The sequence below is a fragment of the Urocampus carinirostris genome, chromosome 19 (genome assembly GCF_059441175.1).
Source record: "Urocampus carinirostris isolate Australia breed hairy pipefish chromosome 19, RoL_Ucar_1.0, whole genome shotgun sequence".
Classification (NCBI taxonomy): domain Eukaryota; kingdom Metazoa; phylum Chordata; class Actinopteri; order Syngnathiformes; family Syngnathidae; genus Urocampus; species Urocampus carinirostris.
In genome coordinates, this window is record NC_142367.1 from 5,515,937 (window position 1) to 5,540,732 (window position 24,796).

General features: G+C 40.2%; 1 protein-coding gene across 1 annotated transcript in view; it reads left to right on the forward strand.

The window, feature by feature from the left end:
* The window catches only part of crhr1 (corticotropin releasing hormone receptor 1), a 138,568-nt gene that overhangs the window by 11,990 nt on the left and 101,782 nt on the right, over positions 1 to 24,796 (forward strand). Inside the window, exon 2 of the mRNA XM_088323053.1 lies at positions 8,740 to 8,833. Coding sequence (XP_088179179.1) covers positions 8,740 to 8,833 — 94 coding nt within the window. The remainder of the gene's footprint in view (positions 1 to 8,739; positions 8,834 to 24,796) is intronic.

Below are 24,796 nucleotides of genomic sequence, written 5' to 3' on the forward strand. Positions count from 1 at the left end.
TTGATGATTGTGATTTTATTTTATGATAATAATAATACATTATATTTCGAAGCGCCTTTCAGGACACCCAAGGTCGCTGTATTTTCTTTCATTAAAAAAACAAGCAAGTTAAATCTCACACTACTGGGACAATAAACCATAAATGATGTTCAAAAAATGCATATCAGTTTGTGTCAGTCAGTCCGGGAGTTGACATTTATTTCAACTGAGACGATAAGAACATAACATGCACGCTGTGCAACAAGTTTACAGCCACAAAATGCCATAAACTGAAATGTCAACGTAACACAACTGTGGTTCTTTAATGATGCTATTTACAGTTAACACAGTGAGACGATAAAATGAAATGGAGCCTCGAAAAGAAAAAAAAAGCACAAGTGTAAGCGATCAAATTAAAATCAAGATCCTTTGAATTCAACCTATTTTTATCAAAACCTGCGGCACTGGATAAACATTGTTGTCCGAGGTGATGCTTTAAGGCACATAGGCCCGCGAGAGGGTTTTACCTGGCCCGCGTGACGATATCAATATATTATTAGATCCGGCCCGCAGGCCGCTGCAAGCCAGCAGCCCGCAGTACGCATGAATACTGCATTTCCCACAATGCAACGGGGACGCGCCGAGCGGGAGCAAAGCGGGAGGCGGTTTGATTTATTCAGCAGTCGATCAGCAGCAGTCATTAGGACAAGGAACGCAACCTCCACGTGGTGTCCAGTGGACGGCCTCATGGCCGACGAATGCGTCTCCCACCCGCTACACGAACGCTTCGGTACAAGTTACCCAAAGCTGACCTCATCCGCTTTCGGAGCGGCCAATTCGCGGAACTCGTAACACAACCGAAGCGTTCCATGTCGTTCCTAAAGATCATCTTTAGACGACTTGAAGCGATCTAACAACAGCAGCAGTCATTAGCATAACAGCAAAAATTAGCCCACAGATACCCATCAACAATGGCTAAACGGAAGGTGGACACTGAAAACCGGGGCTTTCAAACAAGGTGGGAGTTGGAGTACATGTTAACGGAGGTAGCTGGAAAACCTGTGTGTCTGCTATGTGGAGAAAGTGTGGCGGTGATGAAAGAGTATGATATTAGACGGCATCATGAAACAAAACACACGCCTCAAACAAGTAATGTAGAGTTGTAGTAATACAGTACTGTATATAAATGTATGTAAATACAGTAATAATACAGTAATGTTTCCTGTGCAATTACACATTTGAAGTTTTTACTCCGTTCAAGTTTAAAAGTTAAATATGCACATAAAGAAGGTCTTGTTTTTTGTTGTTCCCCTCGGGAATTTTAAAGCTTTATTGTCTATGTTGACTATGTTGTTTTTGTTTGCCGACTCTATCCTGGGAGTGTTTCTTGTTTTTCGGCTTTTCATGGAAAATAGATCTTGATGTGGACAACAGTCTTTTGATAAAATTGTCTCCTATTTAGCAGAGAAAATGACTTTTGATTGTTATTATTTGTTAATCAGTAATTCCTTTTTTTCACACTAACCCAGAGAAAGCACAGAAAGGAAAGTCAATGTACATTTGAGCAGGACAGATGAGGTTCAGTGTGTTGATTGCTATTGGTTTTAAGTAACAAGAGATTTTTGCACTTTATTTTATTTTATTTCGAGGCAATATTTCTTTTTAATAATTTCAGATGATTGAATGATAGAAAATGGTTATGAGTTGTTGTTATGAGATATGTTATGAGTTTTTTATATAAAGGATATTTGTATTTTGTGCCTGCTGAAATTAAAAATGACTGACAGAAAATAAGAAAATATTGCTTTATTTATCCAATCATATTGTAATATATTTGTTGTGTTTTCAGTAGGTTAAATCTTGGTTTCAGTAAAGATTGGACAGTCCGGCCCTCGGCTTGTAGCCAAATGTTTTATTTGGCCCTCCGTCCATTTGACTTTGACACCCCTGCTTTAAGGTGATTAAATACATTATATGTGCAAAAACTGTCTCTAAAAGAGAGCAACTGAACTGAGTTTTGAAATGGAAGTGCTTGAAATTCAAGTTTTACACAACCCTGGTTTGCGGGTAGGGCGGCACGGCGACTGGGTGGCTAGCGCACAGCCCCACAGTGCGGAGGTTCAGGGTTTAAGTCCAGCTACAGCAGCCTCCCCGTGTGGGGTTTGCATGTTTCCTACCACAATCCGAAAAACATGCATGTCGGGTTAATTGGTGACTCCAAATAATCCTTAGGTGTGAATGAGCAAGTGAGTTGTCCGTTTCTGTGTGCCCTGGCTGACAACCAGTCCAGGCTGTCCCCTGCCCACTGCCCGGAGATGGCTGGGATAGGCTCCAGCACCCCGCGACCCTACTGAGGATAAGCAGTGCAGATAATGGATGGTTTGCAGATAAACACCATTTTACACTTCAGTTTGCTTTCGCGCATTTTTACGTACCGGGTATGACGTTACAAAGATCGTTTCCTGGAGAAATGTTGATTTTAAAAATCACAATATAAATTAAATTAAAATTAGATTAAATCACAATATAAACATGAAGCATAGATTTTTATCAAGATTTAACACACAAAATAACTGATTTGTTAACAGAATTTTGAAATGTGGGTTTACACTTTTGATATCCTTTTTTGGATACAAAATGTTGCGTTCGCGGCACAGTTCTGAGGTCATTGGATCAAATCAAGCCACCAGACTTCCTGTGCGGAGTTTGCATGTTCTCTTTGCGCTTTCCTTGGTTTCCTTTGGGCATTCCAGTTTCCTCCCACATTCCAAAAACATGCATGTCAGGTTAAATGTCCCCTCCGAATTGTCCCCAGGTGCGAATGATCGAGTGATTTGTGTGTCTCTGTGTGCCCTGCGACTGGCAGAAAACCAGTTCAGGGTGTCCCCTGCCTAATGCCCGAAAAGAGCTGGGATGGGCTCCAGCACCCCCGCGACCCTACTAAGGATAAGCGGTGCAGATAGTGGATGAATGGATGGATGTTTCACATTTCCAACTCAATGTGAATTGTATGTGATCACCTGTGTGAACACCACAAATGGTCCGCATGCGCAGAAGAACACGTGATGTCACATGTTTGCGGAAGTACTCTTGGATGTTAACCGCGACCCTACTAAGGATAAGCGGTGCAGATAATGGATGGATGTAAAATTGTGTTACACAAAAAATGAAATGTATGCAATGTTTCCGTAGTGCGGTGGTTAGCACACTCACCTAACACAAAAACGGTCTATGGTTTGAGACCAGGTGGAAACATATATTGGCCTGGAGAGGGATGGGCGCCACCAGGCTCTACTTGCCCTGGATACACCACAGGAAATGGTGCCCCTACAACCCTAGTGCTTAGTGATCCAACCAACCACGATAAGTCCAAATATAGTATGATTTTTGACAAGATAGTAGGAAAAGACTATATGCTATTAATATATATATATATACATATATATATACAGGACTGTCTCAGAAAATTAGAATATTGTGATAAAGTTCTTTATTTTCTGTAATGCAATTAAAAAAACAAAAATGTCATACATTCTGGATTCATTACACATCAACTGAACTATTTCAAGCCTTTTATTGTTTGAAAATTGCTGATTTTGGCTTACAGCTGAAAAAAACTCAAAAATCCTCTCAAAATATTAGAATACTTCCTCAGACCAAGTAAAAAAATAATTTTATAACAGCAAAACTAAATCAAACATTTGAAAATGTCCATTGATGCACTCAGTACTTGGTTGGCAATCCTTTTGCACGGATTACTGCATCAATCCGGCGTGGCATGGAGGCAATCAGCCTGTGGCATTGCTGAGGTGTTATTGATGCCCAGGATGCTTCGATAGCGGCCTTCAGCTCATTTGCATTTGTAGGTCTGGTGTCTTTCATCTTCTTAACTATACCCCACAAATTCTCGATGGGGTTCAGGTCAGGGGAATTAGCAGGCCAATCAAGGACAGTGATGCCATAGTCAGTGCACCAGTTACTGGTGGTTTTGGCACTGTGGGCAGGTGCCAGATCATGCTGGAAAATGAAATCTTCATCTCCATAGAGCTTTTCAGCAGATGGAAGCATGTAGTGCTCTAAAATCTCTTGGTACACAGTTGCATTTACTCTGGACTTGATGAAACACAGTGGACCAACACCAGCAGCTGACATGGCTCCCCAAACCATTGCTGACTGTGGGAACTTCACACTGGATTTCAAGCAACTTGGATTTTGCTCCTCTCCAGCCTTTCTCCAGACTCTGGCGCCTTGACTTCCAAATGAAATGCAAAACTTGCTTTTGTCTGAAAAGAGGACTTTGGACCACTCTGCAACTGTCCAGTGCTTCTTCTCCATAGCCCAAGTCAGACGCTTCTTCCGTTGTCTTGAGTTCAGAAGTGGCTTGACCATGGGAATACGGCTATTGTAGCCCATTTCCCGGACACGTCTGTGAACTGTGGCTTTTGATACCTGGACTCCAGCTTCAGCCCACTGTCTTTGAAGCTCCCCCAAATTCTGGAAGCGGCTCTTCTTCACAATTTTGTTAAGGCTGCGGTCATCTCTCTTGGTTGTGCAGCGTTTCCGGCCACATTTTTCCCTTCCGACAGACTTTTTGTGGATATGCTTTGAAACTGCACTCTGTGAACAGCCTGCTCTTTGAGAAATTTCTTTTTGTGTCTTACCCTCCTGTTGGAGGGTATCAATGATGGTCCTCTGGACAGCAGTCAGATCAGCAGTCTTCCCCATACTTGTGATTTAGTTTACTGAACCAAGCTGAGTGTTTTTAAGGCTCAGGAAACCCTCGCAAGGTGTTTCGAGTTAATTAGATGATTCAGGTGATTAGTTGAATAGCCTACTTGTATACTTTTTCATGATATTCTAATATTTTGAGATAGGATTTTTTAGTTTTCTTAAGCTGTAAGCCAAATTCAACAATATTAAAATTATAAAAGGCTTGAAATAGTTCAGTTGATGTGTAATGAATCCAGAATGTATGACATTTTTGTTTTTTTAATTGCATTACAGAAAATAAAGAACTTTATCACAATATTCTAATTTTCTGAGACAGTCCTGTATATATATATATATATATATATATATATATATATATATATATATATACAATTTATATACATTTGTATTTTTGTTTATTGACAAACACTTGGATTTTTTTGTTGTTTCATATTCCAGAATATTCTGTTTTGTGCACTATTTTTCCATCTGTTCAAAACTTTCATATTTGAATAAAGAGGAGAAAATTCATAATCCTCCAAGCAATCCGATCCAAAGATTAATCAAAAAAAATAATCAACCAAATCTTGCAGCCCTAATCACATGACAAGTGTGACTGTGGATCATTACACAGATATGACATTTTCCATTTTACGTTTTGCCTAGGTCAAGTAGACGGAATGTGATCGGGGTAACATTCAGATGTGAAAATGTCAAGTCACACGACACGTGATGTTGCGTGTCATTTAAGGTGGCTAATCTGATGTTATGTCCTTTTACGTGAAATGTGTCTTTTGCATGTGATAACTTCATGTGACCGGTGTAGCGTTTTTATCTTTTTATATATTTTTCTAATGAAACTTTGACCTAATATAACCAAAATAGAACGCCAAGAAGCCAATTTCTATAAAATAACAATCTCCAATTTTGAAGATGCTACACATTTACAGTGGTACCTTTATTTACGAATTTAATTAGTTCTGGGAGGAGTGTTGTTTCTTGAAAACTTCATAAATAGAGACTCATCTTGAATGTAAATGCGCTAGTACGTTCCAAGCCCCGGGAAGACTACAGCATTTTTTTTAGTAAATCATAAAAAATCATAAAGTGAAACAAATATATGTCAAAATTGAATCAGTGCACAATGGACATAAAACGAAAGGCACATAATGTAAAAGAACATAGAATAAAGAAAATAATGAAAATATGTTTCTTAAAAAACGTATCTAATGATATCTGCTTTTGCCGGTCTTTGACAATGTCACGACCAGCACACAGGGTAGACCCAATAGCGTAACGTTTTCTCACAATTTTATTGAAAGAAAGAGGGAGGGCAGCACCCGCGATCCTATGTTCACTGGACGCGGGAAGCAGGTCGCTCTCGTACTTGGATTGTTATCCGAACACGGAAGTGGATCTTCCGTATCGAGCGATGGCAGTGTCAGGGACGGAAAAACTGGTCGGTAGCCGGGACTGGGAGAACAAAAGCGCGGTCGGGGTCAGAAACGGGTTGTAAGCCCGGACGGGAGAGCAGACGTGATCGGGATCAAAAACGAGTCCTAAGTCGGGACGGGAGAGCAGACGTGCTCGGAATCAAAACGGGTCGTAGCCGGAGACAAACGGGAGCAAAAATGGCGGGGTCTGGGTCGAATAAAACAGAGGTTTGCAGACGGACTGACAACAGGGAACTGACAGGACTGGGTTTAAATAGTGACAGGGAGCCAATCAGAGCCTGCAGCGGTTGGCGCCAAATGAGCTGGCACAGGTGTTTCACATCGGTAAACATGACAGACAATCCTGTCGGAAATGCGCGAGGCAAAAATCATATAGAGCGATAGCCCGACTTGTCAACGCTTTTTCCGGGTCATTCCTTTCCACAAATTCTGATACTCCATGGAATTTTGCTAAATTGTCTTTAATTTTGGCTATTGGATGATAGCTGCGTCCTCCGACCCGGTGGCCATCTTGCTGTAACCCCCCCTCCTCTTCGTCTCGGAACTCTGATCTCTGAACTGTGACAGTGACACCAAGAGCATACTGGGATACATGCATGCGCATCAAGTTACCAGCCCATTTGTTTACATTCGGGAAACTCTGGGTGCATCTAATAACAGAATTTACTGTACTGTATTTTCTACTTCGTATCCGGAAACGCCTTTGTAACTAGAGGCAATATTTTCCCTTTTAAGTACTTCGTAACCTGACACTTTTGTATGCAGAGACATTCTTAGGTAGAGGCACCACTGTATTTATTAATTAGTGATTCATTGATTTGATAATGAATGACTAATTTGGTCAAAAACATACACATTGAATAATAAAAACTCAACTACAAGTATTCAAATTAAAGTCATTAAACAAACATTTCAAAAATAGATGTTCTTTTTTGGAGTGTTTGAGGAAGTGGTGCGTATATTGTCGTAAGTGAAATTAGCTAATGAAACAAATAAGCAGAGATTTTCTATGGCGTCTTTGAAGCGTTTGACCCCAGCGCCAAATCACAAGCTATGTTTTTTCCAAGTACCCTGAGAGGGAGACGTAGTAGTCGTTTGGGTAAGCTGTAAGTCTCAGAGTGACAGACACAGAGACGGAGTTGACTCGGCTTGTTTCGGTCGAAAGAGCAAGGTGTGTGGGGCGGGGATTTGTCCTTGAGATGGTTTTCTATTTTTTTCGACACACGTGGTATGAGCGTTAGCGGTCTTGCGGTTCTGCCATCCCGGAAAAGAGAGAGGTGATGCTCGCTGCCTTCTTTTAAAGTGACCTCATGACATCATCCACACCTGGAAGCGTGTTGTTTGAACCTGCAACGTGACTTTCTTTCAAGGCGAGGCACTTTTGTTCAAATTAAAAACACAGTTTTCCTCTAGATGCCAAAATGGGGCCAATTTCATCGAACATGCCATGACAAAATACTAAAAATGAGTCTTTCAATTGAACTCCTGCTGATGTAGGCATAATTCAATAATCAAGAATAATCTGTAGAGTAAATTGGTTTACTTTATGTTTTATTTGATTCAGAATCTAAATAGGTATATACCTAACCACCTAGAATGTAGGGATCACGGTTCCCCACCTGAACTAATTCAACTTGGCCTTATATTATCTCTAGCCATTTATCATAAAGGAAGCAATACTCTAAACCTATTTTAATTGTAGCTTTGAATTTTCGATTTTTCAGTTCATTGATATGGATAATGTTTGATCAGGCAAGAAAAAGAATAGAAAAAGTGAATGGGTAAAGAAATCTGGTAGCAGTAATGAAATTATTGATCATAAATCTGCTAAAGGCTTAAACTCATCTAAATAATCTGGAATCATTTATTATAGCATGTTCGAAATGAAATATGATTTGCCCCTGCACCAAAACAGTATGTTGTGAAATCTTATCTTGGTTTACCTCACGGGAACCCAAAGGTATCTTGTTGAGAGTTCGTCGAGACGGATGGCGGACTAGAAGACACGACCTTCTGCTTTCAGGTCTGGGCCGCATGGAGTCTTGGCCTTCTGAGGAAGAAAGGCCACCTGTGCTCCCTGAAACTTGTGCATTCGCCCTGCTGTTTGACTGACAGCATACTGCAGTTGCGCATAGAGACAGTCACGCCCATCCAATCCACATGGCCCTACCCTAAGCCCTGTCTGAACAGAGCACAATACTAGATATGTCGATGTCAATGACACTAAAGAAAATTCTATTCAAAATTTTGAAAGCAGTGAACCAACGATAAATGAGGAACTTTGTTGCAAGGGGTCTCTCTACTCCATTAATCCCAGAGAAGAGGTGTCTTGGGGGACGAACAGTGTATCTTTCAAAGTTCCTTCTTTTTGGCACAATGTCTGTAGCTCGAACTGAGGAGGGAGGCTATTCGTGGCAAGGGCATCACTCTACACCGGCATGTGACGACGTGACAATATATGACAGACATGAGTTTGTAAATGACAATATCACTTAATGCGACAGGTGTGTTGTTTGTGTGTGATGGGATGTCATGTGAGAGGGATGATGTTTACCAATGTCAACATGACATGATGTGACAATCTGTTTTTCTGCAGGTGTGCACCGCCTTCTTTGTCTTTCTGCCTGTGGCTTCTCGGGCCGATGTGACGTGTGATGCTGTTCTCATCATGGCCGCCAACGCTTCCTCCAGTAAGATCGCGTGGCATGAACGCACATGCTGCTTTTATGGTTACTTGACACAGAGACAGGATTTGTTGCAAACCAGTACAGTAATCTTTTGTTTTTCACTGGCGGTTGCGTTCCAAAAAGGACCCGCGATAGTGCAAACTATTTAGAGACTAAAGCATTTGTTTAATGAATAAAAGCAGTGTATAAAATAGATGGATCTTACTATTATATTATAATATGCATGTTGCTAAAGTTACTCGGTACTTGAGTATTAAGAGTAATTTTCGTCATATTATTTTGAAGTTACTTAAATATTTTTTGGGACTACTCTACCCGCATCTGGTTCTCAACTGGTTTCACTTAAGGACCCACCATTTCCACCCTAATGATAAATCAAGAAAGAAATCAAGAAAGAAATTCTACTTCTCTAATTTATCCTCAACCCACTTTTGGGTCCTGACCAGCCAGTTGATAAAACTGATCTAGAGGGTACCTGATTTACTTTTTGATTGAAGTAACTAGTAACCGTGACTGATTACTGTGTTCAGTAACGTGCCCAACACAGCATTTAACGGCCTAATTGCGACACCTCTACACGAATCTAGTCTTATTTTATTCATGCTGACGTGACTTCTTCCATGCTTAGCATCATACGCATTTTCATTAAAGTTGACTTGAACACACAAAAGAGTGTGCACTTTGAGGTCAATGGCGCACTGGAGGCTGATTAGCATTAGCATCGCCTAATGCCGTCATTACAATCCATGCGCTGTATGCTTATAGAACGCGAGCGAGCGAGGCACCCTGTCGATTATGTTCGTCTGTGTCATCGTCCTTGCATTTGTGAATGACTCTGTCATCGTCCTCATTAATGAATCAATGATTCATTTAGTCTGCATCATTGTTACTGAACGATGCAGACAAGTCTATCAAGGCAGTAATGAGCGGGCCGTAAGATAAAACTGTCCCGAAGGCGTGATTTAAATTGCTTTGACGTTTCAAAGGGTGTTTTAAGTATAGCAGCCAGGCGGTGTTCCCCACCGTCTGCGTCCCCCGCCCCTTCAGGTCCCATGCGATTTTCCCAAGGCTCTCGACTTGTCATGGTAAGAAAGACGGGGCCTGGGGACACGTTGCTTTTCCTCTTTGCTCTGGCGGTGCCCGTGTGGCCGGGGGGACCCCTGTCACCACTGCTTACTGTTGCCCTTAAACACACACCGGTACACACACACACGCGTACCTAATTGCACTCACACATGATGGAAAATAGTTTGGACGTTCATTCCATTTTTTTCCTTATAGCCGTCAAAGGTGCATGCACCAGTATTCTTATGCTATATGGCCTCAATTGTAAGACAATTGTCAAGCACTGTTGGGCGTGCGACTGAAAACCAGTTTTTATTTAGTTGTTACTTCTTTTAAATTCTGTTATCGCTCGGCAGGGGTGCTTAATATGATGGTATTTAATAACAAAAACAGGAACAAAGTAACAAACGTACAAGGGGTTACCAAACAAATGACTTGTCCAAACAAAATCAAACCTATCATAGTCCAAACTAGAAACAAAGACCAAAATCCCGAAATGGAAAATGCAAGGAACAAAGTAACAAACTAACAAGATGGCACTAAACTACTTACAAGGAGTCCAAACAAGAAACCAGGAACATAAGACAACGAACCTAGCATGGCAGTGGACATACAAGGAACAAAGTCACGATCAAAAACCGACAGGGTGCAAACAACTATCCATCCATCCATCTATCCATTACCTGCACCGCTTACCCTCAGTAGGGTTGCAGGGGTGCTGGAGCCCATCCCAGCTATCTTCGGGCAGAGGGCAGGGGACACCCTGAACTGGTTGCCAGCCAGTCGCAGGCACACTGGGACAGACAGTTCACTCGCTCATTCACACCGGCCAATTAACCTAACATGCATGTTTTTGGAATGTGGGAGGAAACCGGAATGCCCGGAGGAAACCCATGCAAGCACAGGGGAACATGCGAACTACACACAGGAGGTTCGATCTCATGACCTCAGAACTGTGCCGTACACGCGCTGCCCTGCAAACAACTAACAAACGTCCAAACCAAAAACAGGAAACAAAAATTTAAATCAGACCTAGCAATGTAACTGAAAATGGAAATTACCCAATGACATCTGCTGTCCAAACTTATTATAAAGGGTCAGGATAATTAGGGACCGATGTGTGATTAGTAGATACACCCATGCCCAGTTCCAAGCCCTCTGATGGAAGGTGGCACGCCGGACCCTAACAACCTCCCCAGACTACTGACACCAAGTAGTGTGTTCAGCTGAAAGTAACTATGTAGGTAGAAATTACTGTATATACTCACATAAGGCCGACCCCTTAAAACTGCTTTTAAATAAAACTTAATAAAATAAATAGAAGAAAACTGTCAACACCAACCAGGGTCAGAAGAACTTTGAGATATGCAGAGTTGATGGGACGTACTCATAATTTATTACACAGATCATCATAGAAGTTTTTGGCAAGCACCAGAGTTGACCTTCCTTTCTACTCTAAAAAAGTTCAGAACCAACAAATGGATCCAATTTCTTACTTGGATAAAATCAATACAATTCTCTCAACAGAAGCAGTGAACCTTATATGTTTCCTGGCTTGTGAAATCTCGAGAGCTTGCAAAAAAAAAATCACTTAGCTGAGACACTCCATATCTATTTTGTCTCCTTTCTGGGTATTGTCCATGTTTTGATACCCTCTTCACAAGTTTGGTCTTAAGTGCTTTTTCCAGCGATGTACCCTTTTCCCATCGTCTGACATTTCCATCTAAACTAAATCCAACACCAAAAACATTTGGCATCCTTAAAGGCAATTTAAAATAAAAATAAAATAGAGAACACATTATACTCACGTTACACGTATGTGGATTTCTACATCAGTAGCGTCGTAACATAATAAGAGTTATTGAAATAACTCTAGCATTAAGAACATGTTTACCATCTGAACTCCAAATCACTAAATCCAATCAAATATTCATCCTCGGTATCACTTTTACCGGTATACAACTCCCGAAGGTCCCTGACATAGATGATGCGCCGTCCCTTTGCCGCTTTTTTTGTCACGGTCAAGATTGACATTATTAACACAGCCCTAAAGCGCCCTCTTGTGGTTTAGTTTGAAAATAACATGTGAAGTGATACAGTACAGGACCTGTAATACAAATTTAAAACACAATGATATAATAATGTATTAATACATGACACATATATGTCATACCGGAGTATAAGTTGCAACCTCGGCCAAACTATGAAAAAAAACTGCGATTTATGTTCCTGAAATTACGATACCTAAAATAACACACCATCTTGTAACGACAGAGGTTACAAAATTTTATGTATATTAAGTTCCGAGAAGGCATTTATTTGTAACACTGTGAACAAGTAATTCTAATTCATGATATTAAATAAAATCACATTTTATTCATGTCACTCACCGCAATCACCAAAGTACGGTGCTTGTCCTCTCTCCAAAAGTGTAATCCATTGCTGCGTCTGGTGTGTTTTACTGTTACTTTGCTTGCCACTGGCTGTGATTTACACTATACATGGATGTATACAACATTTTTGCCTTGGGGGCAGAAAATAATATGGATATACCCAGGAGAGACTCAATTTATACAAATGATTGTTGAGTGAGTTAGCTAAAGGCACCAACGAAGAAAAAAAATACATCCCGGACGAACAAACTGCGTATGCGGAGTGAAGCACACAAAAAATTGGACCATTCAGATGAGTATACAATCCGACTACAGTCATTTTCACACTATTAGCCGCAATGTTTGAGACATAATTTCATCCCTGCAGCTAATGCAAAGATTCAGCTATTGTAAAAGGTAAAGAGCCGAGCAAAGGTTTTGCTCCCCCAACCACTTTTTGACATATTGCCATATTTTAGCCTTCAAATGTTTAGATGAAAAACTCAAAGTAGTTTCTAGGAATCAAAAACATGTAAGACACAGTCGAAAAAAGAAACCAAATGTATTCAACATTTTATATTGAGCTAACAAATAAAAAAGTACGCATTGCAAAAATATCGACCCCCATTGAGTTAATAGCTTTTACAACCTCCTCTTTTGACAACCACAGCCACAAGTTACTTCGGGTATTTCTTTTTACGCTTTGCACATCTTGAACAGAAATATTTGCCCAACAGCTCAAGTTCCTTACGGTTGATGATGATTGTTTGTGCCTAACATTTTTAGATCTTTCTACATATGCTCTGTAGGATTGAGGGCCAGACTTTGGTTTGGCCTGTCCAACACATTCATATTATTATTTTAAAACAGCTTGTTGATTTTGCTTTTTTTAGGGTCTTTGTCCTGTTGGAAGGTCTTCTCTCATGTCTCTTGGAGACTTCAACAGATTTTCTGCCAGATTCTCTCTGCATTTGGCTCCATCCATCTTCCCATCAATTCTTGCAATCTTCCCAGTCCCATTGAAGAAAGGCAACCCCAGAGCATAATGGGGCCATCTCCATGTTTGACCGTGCAAAGCTGTTTTCAGGGTTATGTGCAATGTTACGCTTGCGTCAAACGTAATGATTTGCATTCAGCATAAAAAGTTCAATTTTGGTTTCTTTTGAGCTTAAGCACCTTGTTCCACATATTATGAGTTACCCATGTGGCTTGCAAATGCCAAACGGGCATTTTTATGGTATTCTTTCAGAAAGGGACTTCTTGCAATTCTTCCATAAAGAGCAGATTTATGCAAGGTCCGACCAGTAGTTGTCTTATGCACACATTGTCCCACCTCAGCTGTGTATGACTTCAGGTCATCCTATGTGATCATGAGCTTCTTGGTTGCTTCTTGGTTGCTTCTCCGATTAGTTTTTACCTCGTTTGGGTTTAACGATTAGCTACCTTTGCAGTGGTTTTATGCTCTCTCTATCTTGATATTACTGCTTGTCCACAACATTATCCCAGACCTGCCTGGTGTGTTCTTTTGTCTTCATGATGCTATTTGTGTTCCTCTTGAGACCTCTGAGCCCATCACAGAGCAAGTGCATTTAAACTGAGACTTAATGACTAACAGTTGCACTCTGTCATTGTTAGTTGTTTAAGTCAGCATTGTCTCATTCAGAAGTCATCAGGGAACTTCTGGAGTCAGTCAGCTGAGCTGAGAGAACTGGGGGCAAACTTTTCGGATTTTATCGTTGTAAATAGAATATAAAATGTTGAAATAAATTGATTCCACATCATGATTCTTTCTCACAAGTTGCTCATTCTTGGGAAAATATTTTCAGTTTTTTAGCTTTAAGTGTGAAGCCTGAAATGCGGCACTATGACATAAAGTTCTTGGGGGGACAATACTTTCGTAAGACACGGTAAAAGACAAATATCTCATCCACTCAACTGAGAGGTGTCAGACTCATTCTCACCAACGGCCATGTCAGTATAATGGCTTTACTATCTGTGTAACACATTCTTTTTATGGATATCTGATGTTTCAACGACAGCACATACGGTTATGTATGAACTAAATGTTTTTCGTTTAGAATATTTATTGGATGGGGTTATATTTAGGTGTGGCTTATAGTTTGGGAATTATGGTATGTAAGTCTACCTAAGGGGCCGGTCACACAGCCGTTTGCGGCTGAATCACGGCTAAAATTTTGCGTTTTTTTTTTGCCCGTGGTTGCCCGCGATGGAAAATGCGCAAAATTGGCCAACCCGCTGTTCATCGTCGGTATGCCCGCAAAACAGACGCCGGCGACTGTTCCGCTTCCTCATCGCGTCATTTCTGCGTCATTTTCTCGTGTAGACCACGGGTATAAAAGCTCCCGAGCCGGTGTTGTGCCCAAATCTGACTCCTACGCAACACCCCCACCCCCCACCCCCTCGCGTGAACGCACATTCTGCTGCGATCGCTTTTGACTTTTTCATCCGCGTTAACAAACGCATTTTGTAGAATACGATCGCACTTTATTGTTTAAATAAACGCGTTATATAGACTAGGATCTCCGAATTGTTATAATTAGCTCGCTTTATTGTTTTAATAAGCGTTTTATATAGAATACGATCGCTTTCGTTGGAAGCGCAGCAGAATGCGCGTTCACGCGAGGGGGGGAGGATTTTATATACGGTGTGCATTACCGTTCGATTACGTTCACAACAAAAACAAAGACGGAATGGTTTAAGTTGTATTACATTTCCAACAAATGCAAGACGAAGTGGTTTTGGTTATATGTTCGCCATTACATTCCCTAAAAGTGAGATAAAACGAGGTAAAAGTGGTTGTAGTAGCGAGGGGATGCAAATCTCGGCAGGGATGCATTTCTCGCAAATGCACCGGGCTGTAGAAATCATAACCGCTCAAGACACAGTCCCGTGAAGATCAAGATTTCAAGCTATGGCATCATTTTTATTTTATTATCTTGAAAAGAAATGTCAAGAAATAAAAATGGATTAAGACGAGGTCACTGCGCTGACGGGGATCCATGTTCACCCCCTTGACGTCTCGAGCACACAGTTGTGCTCGGCAAATCGCGCTGTATATACGTGGAGAAAGGCGTTTGACTGTCACACGCGTAACACGCAAATTTCACGTAATAACACCGCGATACAGGCGCAGAACATGCTATTACCATGCTCCACCCACGATTACCCGCTGAAATTTCCCGTCCTACCCATGTGTAACCACACCCTGGCCGCGGCCAGAGCACGTCGTTCCGCGTCATTTCCGCGTCATTACCTCGTGTTGATCACGTGTGCGGCACGCGGTTTAACACGTGCTCAAACTTTTGAGCAGCTCAAAAGTTTTGCGCGCGGCCAACCACGTGTGAATTTCCGACTGCGAGTAAAACACTGCTGTATCTCGTCTATATGGCGGTCTCAAAACGTCCAACAGCGCCCATCAGTGTCTGCTTGAAATGTCTGGCCGTGGTTCAGCTTCGATAAGCTCGTGAAAGGCTGTGTACCCGCGCTCTGAAGAATTGAGCAGCGCAAAATTTTTTCGCGCGCGAATTTCCGACTGCGTGTTAAGCACCGCTGTATCTCGTCTGTATGGCGATTTCAAAGCGTCAAATAGCGTCAGCCTCACAGGCAGAAATTTCTGGCCGTGATTCAGCCGCAAATGTCTGTGTGACCGGCCCCTAAGACCATTATTGAACCACAGTGGGTATTTACATGGCTTTACAGACCAGAATATTTGATTCTATGAACTAATTGTTATTTTGCCTTAGAAATACACGTTTCGGGTGTTGATTTATAACAAATTGAAGTGTTGGGATATATCAAATGTTACAAATGCAAAAAAAATATATATATATCATTTGGTACAAAAACTCTTGTTAATGTAGATCAGGTGTCCCAAATTCGTGGCATCCAGGATGATAATTTGAAGCCCCCACCTTAATATGAAAGTTAAAGAGACAGTGTGTATTATTTCCCCACTAGATGTCACTGTATTCTGTCGTTCCACCAAAAACGAGTGCTAAAAGCACAACGGAAGAAGACAAAATACGGAGACTCCAAATGACCAAAACACACCCTATTACTTTTGAAAAAAGAAAAAAGAAAAAGGAAAAAAAAAGAAAAAAAAGGACAAATCAAAACAAGAAAAATGAATAAAATAAAAAGTAAAACTCAAGAAAAAAGGAATATAAAAATAAAGAAACATAATAATAAAATAAATAAAAAGAAAAAGGAAAGAAAATGGCTTTTTTTTTTTCTCCGTCCTCTTCCTTGTCTCTATTTTTTTCCCCTTTATTTTAAGAACAGCGGAATGTTTTTATAAGCGCTGTTTTTGTGAAAAACCCCATTTGGCCCAACTTCATGGACCCTAGTTTCAGTGGCCCCTTAAGTAGAGCAAGGATGGCAAACTCAGTTTGGTTCCAGGGCTAGATCCAGGCATTCTGTTCATAGGTGGCTGGACCAGCAAAAATGTCAACTCCAAATGTTTAGCTTTGATTTTTAGTCTTATGAGTTATTATTCAGCCTATGTTAGTAACCTATCACATGTATTATAATTATGGATGACAAAACACAACACATTTATTCACAAACAATGGGGAATTTTTTTGTTCATGTTTGGCATTGAATGTGTTAACTGGTTTTCAGTATGGTGCTTTAAGTGAAAGCAGTTTTACACCTGAACCAACTCACCACACTATACAACAAACTCAATACTGCCCTCTAGTGGCCGGAGAGAGCACTTGGTGTGCATTTATTTCAAAAATCATAACTTGATAGAAATGACCTAGAAACCTGCTTCTTTTTTGACGTACTCAAGAAATTTACGGAAGGCCAGATTAAACCTTTCATGCCATGACCGATGTAGATTATTTTTCTTTTACTTTTCCATCATTAGCCTGAAAACGAGCATGTTCACAAAACTTGGCAATACTACATAACAATTTACTCAAGAGTGGTAAGAGGGAGTGATACTTTTATTCTGTTTTTAATATTGAACACCTGCAAAGGAGATTGCATAGGATGCCAGTTCATTATTTAGACCATTATTGTGCACTGCTGTTTGTTAATTTGACTATCATGAACTGTTTACATCATTGTCCATATCAGCCAATCATGTTGCTATTCTTTGATTCCACACCCTGTAGGGCCCAACTGCTTTTATAACTTTTCATAAAAAGGACAGGTTGGAATTTCTTATCTGAAGTTGCTCTATCATCTGTTCTCCTCGCAAGCTCACAATACCTTGATGTCTTCTCTCCTTATTTTGAGTGTCTACTAAACTGTAAACTTTACAGGCAAAAAACTAGACATGAGGGTTACCTATTTCATTTGGTGGGTTCCATTCTTGCATAAGCTACACAAATTTATGTTTTACAGGCTTTCAAAAAACATTAAAATTGGCGAAAAATGGCTGCCACGCAGGACTCCAATTTGAGAAATGCAATTGGCACTCATTGAGTGAAAAACGCATGAATTTGGACATAAAGGACTTTAGTGACTATCTATTGTAGTGAATAAAAGCCACATCACAAATGCATGCTATAGAGGACCTCCCATATGTATAAATAGATCTATAAATAAATAAACACCTACCTACAAACACATACCATATAAATAAATCAACACAGAAAAAACATTAATCTGTAAATATATCTCATGAATGCAATTTATTCATATGTTAGTATTATTTATAAATATTGATTTTTTTAAATGTATATTGTCATGTATTTTGTCTCAAAAAATATTCAAATGAGGGGGCGGGTCAAACTGGCTGAGCTTTTCATGTACTGGTTGATCGGTGTAGTAGTCTCATTTGAATAAGTCGACAAAATACACGACTTTATAAATACAGAAGAAGGAAATTACAAAATAAATGACAAATTGCATAAATAAATGAAAAAAAATTATGTATGTCAAATATTTAAGTATTAGGGGATTCATATATGTGTTCTACAGTGAGATATCAAGAAAACATATTAAGAAGTGTAACAGTAAATAGTTATGAAAATAATGATGTAATAATTAAAATAAATAAAAAGGTTCTAATAAGAAGTCCTAAAGTCAAATACTTGTGACTACATTTGCAGTGACATACAGTATTTCAATATTGTAACAGTTGACTTTTACGATATTAAACCCACAGTAGAATAACCAGTGTTAATTTAACACCTTAAAAGTAAAATTTAACCTGTACTGTTACCCAATGCTAAATCTATTGCACCCTGGTCATGCTGGAATTACCACTTGTAAGGCCCTTCTCAAGGTTTCTTATTTTCCTTATGCTGAGGATTTTGAGTTTTGCCTTACCCGCATGTAGGTTTAAGATCAGGGGATGTTGTAATTGTGGCCTGTGCAGTCCTTTGAGACATTTTGTGGTTAAGGGCTATACAAATACATGTGACTTGACTCGACCCCTAGTGAACAAACATATCCCTTTCTACAGAGTGTAAACATTCACTCAACGTAGAGTTCACTTCACTCCGATACCCGATTTACTCTCATAAAAGTTATTATTTTATACTACACAGCACTAAGATGTGTTAGGCAAGTTTTACATATACCATTGGTGTTGTTGAAATTTAACACTAAATAGTTATGAGTTGAGAGTTGTGCACTGAGTTGTGCAGTGTAAATCATATATAACGCTATTTTCCTTATTCAATAATTCTGTCATGATTACTCATGACACTCACCTTTGCCCGCTCATTTGGTGCCAGCTGCTGCTGGTTACCTGATTGGTTCCCCCCTCCTATTTAAGCTCAGTGCTTTCATTCGCCCTTTGTCAGTCCATTAGCGAACCTCTGTTTACACAAGGCAAGCATTTTTGACTCTGACTCCCGTCTGTCCCGTTTTTCCTCCAGTTCTCCACTCGTCTGTTTCTGATTTCCCCGTTTTTCTCCGGCTACGACCCGTGTTTGACCGTGACCACGTTCTGATCTCTCGTCCCGGCTAACGACCCGTTTTTTGAAACCCGACCACCTTCTCATCTCCCTTCCCGGTTAACGACCCATTTTTTGACCCAACCACGTTGTGATCTCCCGTCCCAGCTACCGACCTGTTTTTCCCGTCTAACCACGCTACGATTTCCCGCGAGCGTCCAGCGAGCACCTGATTTTCCTCTATATCTCAATAAACTTGTGAGTAACGTTACGCATCTGGGTCCTCCTTCTGTTATGGTCTTGACAAACTCCAGTGTTTTTTTAAACTTATACTTATACAAATGTTTAATGACCAAAAAACATAAAATTTTACATGGCTCACTATTTTTTTTTAATATTAAGTTTAAATAATATGGACAAAGACAGTTGACATTATCGAACAAAACATTTTTCCAGCCAAAAGAAAAATATAACATGGCATATTAAATACTTTCTTCCATTTAACAAAAATCTCATGTATTTATGTACTACGTGATTTATTCATGTGATCTGAACCACCATCTACAACGTTCTTGAGCATAATGCATAAGTGCAATTGTTTTGTACTACTGCCACTGTGAATATACACATGTTTATTATAAATCATTAATATATTTTAATTATTAATATATCCTTTACACATTTTTTTAAATTCGTCTTACTGCACTTAAGGGAGAAGCCCTCCAATCCCGTTGTACTACTGTATAATGACAATAAAGTCAGTTCGTTCTTTAATAAATAATTACATTAGTTCGTTCCTTCATTATATGGCATATATTTGTAGGTACTGTAAATTCCAGACTACTGAGTGCACCAGATTTTAGGTAGGAGGCTTAAACAGCCATAAAAATGAACTCAATTATGTCCATATTATCTATCTTTCTATCTATTCTGGTCATATCCCTCGAGACGGGTGACAGACAGCAAGACAAACACATACAAAAAGAAAGAAAATTAAAAAAGGGAAAAACTAGCAAAAAATACACAGAAAAATGTTTGGACCAAGGCCGGCCCAAATGCCCAAACACCCAAACAAGTTAAGCATCTCGGCATCCAAGTTGGTCATGCTTTCGTCCCTCCAGATGAAATGGGACACAAAAAGCGGCCATGTCACTCGGGTTAGGGTGACACAACACACTCTTTTGTTTAACAGCAGGGCCCGACAGCTTTCACTGGTTTACCCCTGCCGCATCATACAGGTGCCCTGCCCATCCCTTAGAACACGTCTAAACATCCTACTATCCTTTTACAACACATCTCCACTCATGCCTATCACAAACAAGAACTCTAGGTTCCATTATATTTAGACCTTTTTCCTGCAGTGCACTCATAACACCATCCGTCCATTTCATACATTAAAAAAAAAATCTGAGTACCTGTATGTCAAAAAAGAAGCAAGTCTCTAGGTCATATACCAGCTCAGTAGCCTAGATGGTAGGGCGCCCGCTTTGAGACTGGGAGGTCGCTGGTTCGCGCCTCGGCCGAGTCATACCTAAGACTTATAACATTGGTAAAATGGCGGCGCCCTCTGTTGGCTGCAGCTGCATCAGCTCGCTACAACGGGTCAGGTGTATCGACATTTCGTTCTGTGTACATTGTTACAAAGAATGACAATACAAAGGAAATTATTATTATTATTATTATTTATATCATAAATTATGATTTTTAAAATAAATGCAACCAAAAGCTAGAGGGCAGTAGTCAGTTGTATAGCGTGGTGGGTTCGTTCATGTCGTGCATTCTATCAATTGTTGAAAATAGCCAGCTAACGCGCTTAATGTTAAACATTCCCATTGTGTATAAATATGTTTCGAAACTATACCTTTGCCATCCATGATGAGAATATGAGGGCTAATGTAGGCTGAAATATAAAGCATAATACAGTGGTACCTCTACTTACAAATTTAATTTGCTCTGGGAGTAGCTTTGTTACCTGAAACATTTGTAAGTAGAGACACCTTTTGAATGTAACTGTGCCAATCCGTTCCAATCCTCGCAAACTAATATAAGTGACTAATCGTTCACGACTAATATAAATTTTATATAAGTCATAAAAGAGCATCAGAACATAAAACAAAAACATATTAAAATTAGATAACCACACAATAAGCATAATTTGAGAGGCACATATCGTAAAAATAATAAAGAATGAAGGAATTAATGAAAATATTCATTTACCTTTTGCCTTACGTTTCTTGAAAAACTGATCCAATAAGGTTTGCTTTTGACAATTTGTCTAAAATGCGTAAAGCAGACGTCATCATAATAAGAATAAGCCTGACCTGTCGACACTTTCTGGGTGATTTCTTTCCACAAGTTCTGAGACTTTCTGGAATTTTGCTAAAAGGTCTTTAATTTGGGCTGATGAAACGACGGCTGCATCCTCCTCTTTGTCATCTCTGAACTCCTCCTGCACGGCAGTGTGTGTTTTCATACCTTTCCATTATTTTTTTGCTTTGGTTCGATGGTCAGAAAAAGTCTCCTCTTCTTCTTTTCTCCTTGTACACTTTTCTGCATGTCTTTTGAAGGGGCAATTGTGAAAGATAGCTCTTCGTAGCGTTACCATACAGTAGACTGCTTACAGAGAAATGAAAATGAAATGAAATGATCTGCATATATATTGCGCTTTTCAAGTCAATGACTTCCCAAAGCGCTTTACAATGTGCTCCACATTTCCCAATAGCGGCCTTGCAGCCATGTAAGGCGCTAACCTGCTTATTGGGGGTATTAGGGGTTCAGTGTCTTACCCAAGGACACTTCGACATGTAACACGGACGAGCCGGGATTCGAACTGGGATCCCTTGATCCCAAGACGAGCGCTCTACCTCCTGAGCTACTGCCGCCCCAGAGCAGGAATGGGACACAGAGAGCATGCCGGGTTGCACGCATATGCACAGGGTTGCCAGGTGGGAGATGCAAATGGAAACGCATACTGTGATTTTGTATACTGAAACACCTTTGTAACAAGAGGCAATGTTTTACCGCTCTGGTACTTTGTAACCTGAAACTTTTGTAGAGGTATTACTGTACTGAAAAACAGAGCTAAACATTTGAAGTTGACATTATATTACTGATCCGGTATGCCTGAAAGTCTGAATCCGGTGTTTTGCCAAACAGTCCTAACCTCTGGTGACGTCCTACCTTAGCCTGACCTGACAGCAGTGGTTTTGTTTTCTTTATAACCAAGTAAAAGCACTACTGAAACTCAGAATTATAGCAAACAAAACTTTTATTGATGATATAAAACGAGGGTAGGCATGCATACTTAAATTCCTTGATTAGTGTAGTCAATAAACACCATGCTTACACGAGTACAACAGAAAAACACACCAGGCTTAAAAGCGATGCAAGGAAACAGTATTTTGAAGCAGTAAAAAAGTCAAATAAAACGAAATAAAAACAAAAATCGTAAGTAGTCACTGCTTTCAAAGGCCAAATATTCCCGTTTTGAAGGTGATGGACCCATGTGGGGGAAGTAGGAACTGGAGGCAGGGGTGCCCGACACAAGGACAGTTAACACGCTAACAAAAATGCCCAAACAAGAAACCAGAAACAAAATTCAAACCTGGAACTGAAAAAATTCAAGAAATAAAGCAGGGGTGATTTTAAGGTCAGAGTTTTGGGGTTGCTGAGCACCCAGAGTGTCTGGCTGTTTATTCGACTTAAAGGGACAGTGTGAAATATTTAGTTCTGCCTAGTAGGGAAAAAACACGTTGAATACTAGGAAAAAATACCTAAACTATCATACCAATGTTACTTTCATATTTATAAAAAGATAAAAGGTGGAGAAATTTTAATTTCTTTGACATATTGACATCCCTGTTCCCGCCCTGTTTGGGATCTTGTTGTTGTCCTGTGCTCTGTGGCACTGATTTTCGTTCTCATTAACTATACAGTTCCATCTAGTGGTCAAATAGTACACTCGAAAGTGATTTCAGAACATTAAACACTGTTCAGGAATGGCACTTCCCATTTGTGAACATCATATAATACTTTGTGGTTAGCCAAAATACAAATCCTGTGATTTAATGCAGCTAAATGAGCACTGATTGTCAGACAGGACGAAAGGAAGACTGAGATCACTTGCGCTCGTTTCTTGGTTTTATTGAAAGGAAGGAAATGACAAGGTGGGATTCTTCGATCCGTTGGTTGGCAGATTGACGGAACTTGACAGGCGGGTGAAGGCTTGGCGGGAATGGTCGCGGACAGGCGTAATCGTAGTGTTCGGAAAAGAGTTCAGGAGTCAGACGGGCAGGGCAGATTACAGAAACGGGTCGGCAACGGAGATCAATCAGAAGAAAACAGGGAGCAGGCAAAAAGTCAGAGGTACGGGCTTACTGAGCTGAAGGCAACAGGTAGCATGAGTACAATCAGACAAAGTGTTACCGGAAGCGGGGGATTTAAATGTACAGGGTGCGCCAATCAGCTGTCCTGGCTGTTGGCGCCAAAAACCTGAGCACAGGTGTTCCCAATACATGTGATTGTGACACTAATATATGTTGATGATAACAAAGTAATGGTATTGGGTGGTAAGTAGTATAACATACTCTCACTGTAATACACCGGAGCCTCCACGGACTCCGCCGCTATGCCGCAAGTGACACTTGCCAAGGGAAAAAAGGAGCAGGGAGGGGGGCAAGAGCGGTGCTAGGAATCAAATGGACTGAACCATTTCAAGGCAATGGAGTATTTCTGACACTGCATTGTTCACATTTTTATTTTTTTCCTTTTTTTTAAATGTATCCAGGGTTTTTCATTATATTTAGGACTCTGTTTTTTATTATGTAATAGAGAGGTGTCCTTGGGCAAGACACTGAATCCCTAATGCCCCCAATAAGCAGGTTGGCGCCTTGCATGGCTGCACGGCCGCTATTGGTGTGTGAATGGGTAAGTGTGAAGCACATTGTAAAGCGCTTTGGGAAGTCTTCATTGACTTGAAAAGCGCTATATAAATGCAGATCATTTCATTTCATTGAACTTGTTCAACAAAGGTATAAAGTAATAATGTAACCAGAAACCAAAACAACATGAAATGGTAACAGACAGCAGGATGAAAGTGGCATGGGAATAGCATTGACCCGACTGACAGCGTGCTGTCCCAATAGTCAACAGGGTTGGGTAGGGCTACTTTAACTGGATTACTTTCAGTTACTTTTGGATTACTCCAATACCAAATATGCTAATAAAAGACAAAAGAAACTAAATATGAAAAAAATTACTAAATTTTGTGCTGGCTTGGGGAGTAACGGAATACATGGAACGGCAAAAACGATGTTGGCAAGCTGTTTGGATTTATTTTCATTTTGTTTCTGTCGCATTTTATGTTAGTTTTGCCGGAGATCAAATAGATCAAAGCCAGGAGAGACAGCTTACCACGTGTTGTGAGTCATAATTGTATTCATATTTAGTTTCTTTTGTCTTTTATTAGCATATTTGGTATTGGAGTAATCCAAAAGTAATTGAAAGTAATCCAGTTAAAGTAACCCTACCCAACCCTGATAGTCAATATAAAGGTTTGGTAGAATTGGGGATAGGTGTGTCCAGTTCCAAACCTGGTTGGCGCCCTCTAGTGGGAAGTGACGCACCAGATCGTAACACAACCAGTCACAAATCAC